The sequence below is a fragment of the Penaeus vannamei genome, chromosome 34, assembly GCF_042767895.1.
Source record: "Penaeus vannamei isolate JL-2024 chromosome 34, ASM4276789v1, whole genome shotgun sequence".
Taxonomy (NCBI): Eukaryota; Metazoa; Arthropoda; class Malacostraca; order Decapoda; family Penaeidae; genus Penaeus; species Penaeus vannamei.
The window spans coordinates 22,758,763-22,768,996 of record NC_091582.1 but is presented as its reverse complement, the minus strand read 5'-3'; the positions used below and the strand labels follow the sequence as shown (position 1 = coordinate 22,768,996).

General features: G+C 36.0%; 1 protein-coding gene across 4 annotated transcripts in view; it reads left to right on the top strand.

The window, feature by feature from the left end:
• Nucleotides 1-9,828, top strand: part of LOC113819057 (proteasome activator complex subunit 4) — a 62,810-nt gene extending 52,982 nt beyond the window's left edge. For all 4 annotated transcript variants that reach the window (XM_027371297.2, XM_027371296.2, XM_027371295.2 and 1 more), the window contains 11 exons: nt 1-11; nt 325-426; nt 1,500-1,695; nt 1,864-1,978; nt 2,168-2,402; nt 2,834-2,965; nt 3,117-3,800; nt 4,304-4,459; nt 5,394-5,610; nt 5,836-6,042; nt 6,619-9,828. The exon at nt 1-11 is cut by the window's left edge and continues 129 nt beyond it. In XM_027371297.2, the coding sequence (XP_027227098.1) occupies nt 1-11; nt 325-426; nt 1,500-1,695; nt 1,864-1,978; nt 2,168-2,402; nt 2,834-2,965; nt 3,117-3,800; nt 4,304-4,459; nt 5,394-5,610; nt 5,836-6,042; nt 6,619-6,753 (2,190 nt within the window). In that variant the 3' untranslated portion in view covers nt 6,754-9,828. The remainder of the gene's footprint in view (nt 12-324; nt 427-1,499; nt 1,696-1,863; nt 1,979-2,167; nt 2,403-2,833; nt 2,966-3,116; nt 3,801-4,303; nt 4,460-5,393; nt 5,611-5,835; nt 6,043-6,618) is intronic.
• Nucleotides 9,829-10,234: the final 406 nt, after the last annotated feature.

The window sequence follows — 10,234 nt, the reverse complement described above, 5'->3', positions numbered from 1 at the left end:
CCTGATAATGCGTAAGTTTGACTGACTCATATACTTGATTTTGTGAAGGAATCTGAAAGGCATTTAATTATTTCAGACCTGATAATGCGTAAGTTTGACTGACTCATATACTTGATTTTGTGAAGGAATCTGAAAGGCATTTAATTATTTCAGAATATTGAGTGAACAGTCCTATTTTTTCTTTTGCTTTAAGAACCAATAAAGATTAAGAGTTTGATTTAGATATGTGTGTAATCCTGTTTATGCAGTGACTGTGCATTGAAAAGAGGCTTTAGTGCAGGATTGTCATTATATGGAATAGCTACTGATTGGTGTAATTTGCAGGTGGATGCAGTTTGACAGTAGCAAGAGAATTACCACAGAAGAAGAATGGGAACAGCCTAGATTTGTAGAGAAAACCTTCCATGGCTGGTATACATGGCCTAAGTAAGTGCAGTTGAATTATTGATACAAATCTTCTCTGGTATTGATATATGGATTATAGAAGAATGTGTGATCCCACAGCACATGTGATCTTGGAGAGGTTATAAATTCACTATAATTAACAGTTGATTATGAAATAAGGATCTTTGTCAGCATCATAAGTTATATCTGTCCATGGGTAAGTATGCACCACAATTAGCAGAAATATTGTTGTAAAGCCCATTTATCAGTGGAATAAACAATAGTTAGAAAAGATAGATGTGATTAATCCAGAAATGATATTTTTGAGCCATTGGATCTTACACTTGGACAATACTCCAGCTATTAGGCTTATTTGAATGGCAACTCTCCTAGGTGTGTGGCTTGAAGTACCATCCCACACGAACACTTATGTGCAATATCAAGACTCTTTGCCTCCTCTTTTCAATGCTGTTAACTCTGTTTCTGCAGATGCATTCTTGCTGTTTTGCTGTTTTCCAAGGGTTATAGTTTGTCATTTGTTAAGCTGTATCAAAATGGTTATACACTGTTTTCATTTAGAAGACTCCATGTTATATCTCTAGGTAGTTTACACTCTGTACAATAACAGTAACAATAAATAACATTGTGTTATTTAAAAAAAAAAATCATATTCAATTTTGTGTAACACACCCAGCACATGTTGGTAATGGTGAGCAGGAATAGGTTCCTGTACGTCCTCCCTGGAGATGGCTCTCTTAGGCATGGCTCATGAATGTATCATTCCACTCTTGTTTAATGGCAAAAGTAAAGTCAGAGGCCCAAGTCAGAGGCCCTTCCAGAAGGTCTGTTGAGTGTATCACCCGCCAAAAGCTTTGTTCACTCCCCATCACTTGCCACTCAGCAACAAGACGTTTCCCTAACCCTAGACCACAAGTAAATATTCCCATGACCAGATGTTTCTACCAACCGGCTCTTTGGCCAAATTTTGACATGAGATGTTGCTTTCACCCAGATACAATGTGTTTAAGTCACTTTTGAAATATGTGTATGCTTGGATAGTCATAACCTATTTTACTGGCCATCTAAATGTAATTTTGATTATAATTTGACTTTAGGAAGCTGAAGGTATATGCCCCTGCATCCCAGCAGCCAAACCTTGACAGGGAAAGAGAAGAATTAAAAGAAGAAGAAAAAGAAATCTATGATTTCTTCTCATCAAAGGAAAAAGTTGATAAGTTGATATCTTTCCTTTCTCTGGAAGAAAACAAGGAACGTGACAGCTTTAACACTCGTCGATTCTGGATGTTCAAGGTAAGCGATTTTGTATGTTCAACATTTTTTCTACAAAAAATTATATGGCTATCTCCTTAGATTTATCAGTTTATAAAAAAGTCTGGATGGACTTCGTAATTGATGAGGTATTTGAAAAAAATCAGCACCATGTTTACTTTCATTAATATAAATAATAATTTTTTTCAGGGTCTTTTCAGGAACTTTGGTTCCACATTTATTGAGCAGTTTAGAGGCCATTTAGAAAAGCTAGTCGGTGAAACTCAAAAAAGCAGCCAAAGATGTGCAGTAGAGATCATAACAGGTGAGATGTTCTTCCACAGGCTAACTTGTACATTATGCAGTTGGTATGCTTGTAAATAATTGATATTTGTAGAATATTTCATGAGATATAACTTTGCATTTTTGTAAAATTGATATGAAAGTGAAAATTATATGATAATAGGAAAGTTTCAAAGCCAGTGCTTTCAAGATTTATTTTACATCCATCCAGGAATGATCAGAGGGAGTAAGCACTGGACATTTGCAAAGCACCAGGCACTATGGGAGATGCTGAAACCCATCATCCAAACGGGGATGGCCAAGGTGACTGTCGAAACCGTGGAGGACTGGGGCACCTGCATGGCAACCTCTAGTGCTGACAGGGACCCTAATAGATTAGCTCCCCTGATGGACATCCTGCTCGACGACCCTCTCAGGGCCAGCGAGGGAGCTTTTAATGGCTCCAGGTAAATTACAGCTTATATTTCTATCTCTGTCTCTGGCACTCCCCATCTATCCCTCCCCTCCCCTCCCCCTCTTTTCTCCAATGCTACAGCCAGGTAATTGGCTTGTTTTTTCTGCTATATTTACATATAAAGTTGGGGGTTGAAGCTTTCAAATAGACATATAACACTAAGGTGGCCTTAGTGATATATTTGGGCCAAAATTCCTGCAAAAGTATCAAGCCATCATGGTGGAGTTTTGTAAGTATTAAAGGGCTATAAACTGATTAGACTGAGGTAATGGTGATATGACATAGGTGTCACCAGGTATATGGCCTTCCATAATTGGTAAACATGTCATCTAGAGGCAGAGGATTAAGCTAGCTTTTAGTAGATAGACCTGTTCATATTATCCAAGGAACAATATCTGAACAGACATTTCTCTAAACTTTCAGTCGGATGTACATGTTAATGGGCGGCTTGGGGCAGCAGGAGTGGAGAGTGTCAGAACTCAGTCACCGTCTGCTAGAATACCTCCGCCCTTACCTCTCTCACCCTTATAAAAGTATTAGGGATAGGATTGGAAGGTAAGTTGTGATTTTGCATGAAGGTGCTTTATTTTTAATGTGAAATTTTGATTACTTGCATAGTAAAAGAAGCAAAGTACTAGACTATTAGAGCATTTTGGATGCCTTGTGGTTACCAAGTATTGATTTTTTTTTCTTTTTTCTTTTTTAGTGTGTTAACAGGAATCTTCATGTTTGATCTGGTGCTCCCTGGAGGTGTACCATCCCGTTACCCCAGCTGTGCAGACTTCATTGAATACCTTCTCCCACAACTTTCCATTCTGATTCAAGACTCTGGATCGAACATGATGCAGGACATGGAAGTTGAGGGCGTATCTTGTGATCCAGCTCTCCCTTCCAGCCAAGACATACCCTCTCCACCCCAGTCTTCTCTTGCCATATTTACTGACGATGTGATGGCCCCCATGATGGGCCTAGCAGGCTCCTCTCTTGGTGCAAGTGATAGCCTAAACAAAGTCCTTGCCTCAGTACATAAAGTAGGTCCCAGTCAAATATCAGCTGTGGACCAGTTTGTGAACCTGCCAAGCCTGGACTCTGCAAGCCTCTTGAGTGGGCGACTGGACAAAGATGCCCTCAGGGTTGTTGCTAAACATAAGCTCAGGGACAACTGTGATATATCTGGTGATGTGATATGTCAGCCCATGGAGGTGATTCCCTCTTTGTCAGTCGAGTTGAAGAATCATGTTCACAAAAACCATGTCAAGAGTCAGGCAAACGGCTTTGTGAGAGGTAACGAGGAGCGGAAGACTGCTGTGCGTCTCATGAATACAGTGTGTAGGTGGCTGGTAGGCCAGATGGGACGTTGCTACAATGGTGTTACGCCAGAGATTTACAGGTACAGTGTTCGATTTATTGTTTTATGTTAGATGGTCAGGCAAGCTGTCTATTTTTATTAATCTGATATAAATAATAGATAAAATTGCTTTCATCAGACAGTATAAAAAGCCTGTGTTCATGCATGTAATACAAATATGCATGCTCATACACATATACGTACATGTGCATGCACATCTTATACACTTCATACATCTGCATTTATGTATATGTACATATATGATATATGAAAAATAGATTGCTTTCATCAACATGTATAAAAAGCCAGTGTTCATGCATGTAAATGTATATATGTACAATATGTTTGCTGGTACACACATACATACATGTGCATGCACATCTTATATACATTTATGCATATATATACATATAAGATATATGATAAATAGACAGACAGATAAATATGTAGATGTATGTGTACAAATATATTTGTATGTTAAACTATATGCATGTAAGTTACCATTACCAGTAATTCTAAAGTTTAATTTGTCTGACCCTTTGTAGGTTTCTTCCTTATTTGTGCCAGCTGGAGAGTGTGGACAATGATCCTGAACTTCGTGGTAATTGTGTGGCTACCTTGGCCATCATCAGTCAGTCTATGGTTCTCCCGCATCGTATTGCACCCTTCATGGAAGCCATCACACAAGTTGCTCATAGCAGGTGAGTCTCATGCTTTTTACCAAAGAGGTATGTTTGTTGGAGATTTTTCAATATTATTCTTAACCCATCGCCGACGGGTAAAAATTTTGGTAAGTTGATGTATGCACAGGCTTCTTGGCGCGCATCGGCAGTTTCGGTAGTTTGCGAGCGACATTTAGCACCTAAAAGCTTTTATTTTGCAAAAATGTATAAAAATATTAAAATTTTGAAGGTTTACCTTCATTATAGGTGCCACTGCCTAAAATCTTTACCATATAAATGAAGCCGCTACTATCGGAGAAAAACAACCTCCGTCTAACGAGCCAGTAGCGCGGGAATGACATGATGCCCTCGGCGTTTGGTCCACAACAGCCATGGCATGTACTTATGTGCCACCCGGCAGCAACGGGTTAACCTTTATTTTTTGTTGGCTTATTGTTAGAAGATTCATACAACCATTTAAAAAGTTTAGAAAGGCCACAAAATACACAGAAGAATAAATACACAAAATACACTGAAGAAGAAAGTTTTGCTTAATGTGTTTCGATGCAGATTCAATTATGTGTCATCTATTAGGCATATCCTTGCTGGACATATTTATTGCATAATCGAGTAAGTGTGGTTTTATGAACCGTCCTTTTTTTTTTCCTTCTTTCTTTGTGTGTGTGTCATCTTCATTGACTACAGAATGGCACCACATGCATTCAGCCACCAAAGAGTCAATAAGTTGGCTCTAGTGACAACGTCTAATTTCCCTGTTCCTTGAATTTGCAAGAAAATTTAATTTTTATGAACATCATTTCATTGTTATTGTTATGCCTCTGCTTGTGATTTTAATTGTAATCATTATCATCCTTGTCTGTGACTTGTAGTTATTGTCATTATAGCACCATTCCTTACTGATATTTTTATATTTTGCAGTTTATTGTTATATCTTTTTTTTCCCTTCCTTTAGCTGGTGGCGTGCCCGTGCTGCAGTGCTGTCATTGCTTCAAGTGGCTGTGTTTACCAATATGTTTACCATTCTCAATAATGAAGAGGCAACTTTGCAAATACCAAAACTGGTTGTCGATCTGCTGGCTGATGTGAGGCTGGAGGTGCGGCAGATGGCCTCCACCGTTCTCAGCGGTCTAATCCACTGTAAATTTATTCAGGCTGAAGATAAGCTTTTGGTAAGAATTTTTGTGGCATTCATAGTATTGAGCTCTCAGATTTTTGGATGTGCTTTGTTTTACGAAGTGGATGAAAAAATATAAATTAAAATTTTACTGATGTTTAGTACTTCAGTGTCGCACGAGAAGGATCTTAAAAGAGTATTTATATACATGCAGTGAATCATAACAAATTTTTAAATTATACAATTGTTTTTGTCATTTATTAACTTGTCCACCTCTCAGGGTGAGTTCACATCCAGGCTACAAAGTGGCCAGAAGAGGAAGAGAAGACGAAAAGAGCCATTATCGCCCCAGCAGATTCTTGAGCTGCATGCTGGCATTCTTGGACTTTGTGCGTATGTGAGTGCTTTCCCATACGATGTTCCTGATATGATGCCAGAGGTGTTGGTCACCTTGAGTGAACATCTGAATGATCCACACCCAATACCGGTAAGTTCTTTTGATGAGGTAATGTGTAAAATGAAAATATGGACAAACAATTGATATATGCTATACTGTTTTATTACATGTTTCCTCTAATAACTGCTGTTGATAAGATAATTGAAAGATTTTGTGGGTTTTGATTGTAGCCATTTTTTCTTAAGAGTTCTTTTTTCTTGATTGCTCATTGATTCATGACCTTGAGAAGGTTCAACATATGAGAGTTGTTCTCATGAGATCTGTGATTGCCACATGATTTTTTTCTGTTTTTATTTGATATTCTCTTTTTTGGTATGTATGTCCATGTTTACAAGAATCCTTAAGTATATTTTTGCTGAAATTTTGAGAATGATATTTGTTGTTTCATGAGGAGTTTTATTCACTTCTTTCTCACAGATGTTGTTATATCTGAAGCATCTTGCCTCAAGTTTTGTAATGATACATTGCTTATGGAATATACTTCTTTATGATTATCATTTAGTATCATGTTTATTTATCCTCCAGTTTCTATCCTTCACTGTCAGTTTCATACAGAGTTATTGAAGCAATTTTACTGTCTGCCTCCCCCATCCTGTTCCCCAATAGGCTACCATCAAGAAGACCTTGAGCAACTTCCGCCGCACCCATCATGACAACTGGCGTGACCACAAACAGAAATTCACGGAGGACCAGCTGGTGGTGCTGACAGACTTATTACTCTCACCTTCATACTATGCATAATTTGACTGAAATATAGGAGAAGAATCCATTGTTACCATTGTAAAAGGAAGAAAGAAGAAAAAAGGGAGTTTTGTATTGTTTTAAAGTACAAGTAACTACATGTATGTAAAGTATGGAGAGTGTACGTACATAGAGATTTTCATTGTATCTCAAGTTTTATTTATTGGTCAACAGAAAAGATATCCTTAAGAATTTGAGGAAGTAGTTTAAAAATTTTGTGAATGCGACACATGTGAACTGAAAGCATGAATGTGTTGTGAGAATGGAAATCACTTGGATTTATTAATCAGCATTATTAAAGCCAATCAAGTCACTCAGATGTCATTTGGAACTAGTCAGTAATGACTGCTTATTAGATCTGCTCAGAAAGGTGACAATTATTGTGAGTTTACATTATTCTCTCTTGTTTTCTTCTCTGCTTACATGGCTTAAGTTGAATGTTTTAAACAAGGCTGTGTTGAAGGTAAGGCTATATAATGGAATTGTTTATCTACACATTTGTTAGAATGTGTAAATATGATACAATACTTATATATATATTTATATATATATACTTACTAAGTATTATTTCTAAGACTTTCCTTCTTTTTATCTGTGAGATATGGTAAACAGTTCCATAATATAAACTTTTAAATATAAAGTGCTGTTTGTTTTGGTTAATGTTAGGTGTGATTTTTTTTTTTTGCATGGAATGATTGAAAAGGAAAGTAGTTTATCGTACTGAGGTTTAATATAAGTAACATTATAGCATCTATAATTTTAGCTGGATGATAGCCTTTGTTGAGTGGTTTTATGCTGAAAGAAATGATGCAGGAATATATGTTTGTTTTCATATTTTTAGTATTTGTTTCATACCATTTGGACAGTTTGAAAAGTGATGGTCTTCAGTTAAATTTGAACTAAGAATTCAATACAAATATCCATCATTGAATATTGTATATTCTACCTATCTCTTGCACAGGGGTCTTCCTCTCTTGCTCCAAATCACTTCAGGAGTGTTTGAGATATTCCAGATATCATACTTAAGCATGGTTATTCTTATGAAAGCCAAGCAGGGATTGAATTTACTGGTTCTTGGATTTATGAGTTAGGATTGGAGTAAGGTGTTTCTGTGCTGATCTGGTACTACTAAAGATCGTGTATATCTTAGTATGGGACATACATCTGGTATGGGATAATAGGGACTATGTTCATCATGTAATGTTAACCTCATTAGACATTGTAAAGTTGCAAGTAAAAACAAGACTAAGGTCATAAATTAGGTATGCACATTAAAACCATTTCCCCATCTGGCTACTCTGTATTGTCTGAAGAAAAGGGGTGTTCAGGTCTTTACAAACCGCCAAATACAACTTCTGGAGAAGGATTTTGTTTACTTGAGAGGATATTCTGTATACAAAATCCTCTCCTCTTTATTCTGTAAAGTTTTCTATTACTACCTTTGTACTTTCATATTATTAAACTGCATACAAGGCTTGCTGTGTGCTCAAGCTACTGTCAGTGATCCAGTATAATATTAAATTTTATAAGACCAGTGTGATGAGGATGAGCTTGCTCTTGTTTAAGCCTGTGGAGGTTTTGGGAATGATATTTAACTAATTTTACTAATGTTAGATGCACATTATTGATGTAATGTTTCCTTTGGGATGCCTTGTATTTACAAAGATACTGGATACTATGTTTCACGGTCTTACAAGTACAGTGGGATAGGTGACAATAAAAAGGAGAGAAAAGTTTGTTTTTTTCTGCTGTGATGTGTACATTAATACAGTACAATAGAGATAGAATTTTGTATTGGATATCACCATACTATTCAGGCATCCATATGTTATTTTAATTACCATAATGCATGCACATTGTGATCAATATGGTTAGCATATTGAAGAGAACCTTGTTCATATTGTACAGAGCATTAATGTTTGTTATGCTTCTATACATTCTTATACAAAATGAATGCATTATATTGTTTTGGTTTCATTAATATAAAGGATTTTTTTATAATGAGTTATTTGATTTTATACTGTAATGTTCACACTTATATATAGTAGGTAAAACTTCTTCAGCCCCTGTATCTTGAATATCAGCAGAGTAGATTCTCTTATGATAGTTTATTGTACATAAGTCTCTTTTTAAAGGCTCAAATTATGCAGGTCTTTCCTGGGTTCCTTTATTACAAGATTTGGGACACCCCTCCCAGTTAAGGTTTGGGTAAGAGGTTTCCTTCTCTGTGTAAACTGCATATAGGGAAGTTGCCAAACTCGATTAGTGGGTATTAAAGTACCAATAAAGAAAGAAAACCACCTTTTGATTTTTGTACACATTCTGAGTAGATGTATAGAAAAAGTACTGGATTAAAGGGGGAAAAAATCTAAGCTGAGAAAATAACTTGATGTTGTTAATGTGTGGCTCACTTAACAGATAACAATGTTATATAAACTTCCTTACTGACTAAAACCAGATTACGTTCCCTCAATATGATTTTCATCAAAATCAAAGTTTTATATCTATCCTAAATCTAAGGAAAACTAAAGATTTTATATATATAAGGCTTGTGATGGCTGAGGCATTTAGTGTTATACAAGGCAAATAAAATTATTCAGACTCAAGGGATTTCTAATTTCTTTGGTGTGTTGAGTTATAATTTATCAGGTGAAAAATATGAGCTTCCTCTTGTATTGTATATTAAGTTACCAAGTTATGTATACAGAAAAACCTAATATATCTTGTGCATAATTCAAATAATACCTTTTCTTAAGGTATCATTTACAGCCCTTAGAATTTCCGAGTGGAGCTAACCAAAGTGTTGCCAACCTTGTTATCTGAAAAGGATAAATTCATTATTTTATTCAACCCAGGTGTTGGTATTTTTATATCAGAATATGGGCTATGGCTTTTAAATGTTTTATTTCCCCTGTTAGTACATTTTACAGGCCATTAATATTTACTGTTAATGAGATCATTGAATATTTTGGTTAATAAATTGTACTGAATTTTGTTCATGATAGTCTAGCCAGTATCTAGAATCTATTAAACATGTATGCAAGTAATCTGCTCAATATGAAAGTTACCCAAACAGTAGTAATTATGATTTCCCTAATACTTTTTGTTTTATATGTTAATCAAGTGAAAAGTGAGATGTATTTTTTACAATAATAATGCTGACAAGAAGCAGACAGAATTATGTGGAGTGAACAGGGAAAAATAGACCTGGCATCTTTTGACATGCTAAAAAATGTGCCTAGTGCTGGGGTGTTTGAGGTTTTCCAATTGACCGTCAGGGTACTGGAATAACTGAATTCACTGAGGGATGTGCAAGCTAACACAGTTGAGGGATTGTTGAGAACTTTCTTCAATTATATAATATTCATTAATTAAGGAAATTGTGATTTGAACCACCATTTGAGGCATGGGACAAATGCTGACAATATGACCTTTACTTAATAAATGTGAGGGGTAATAATAATTCTACATTTTACCTTGG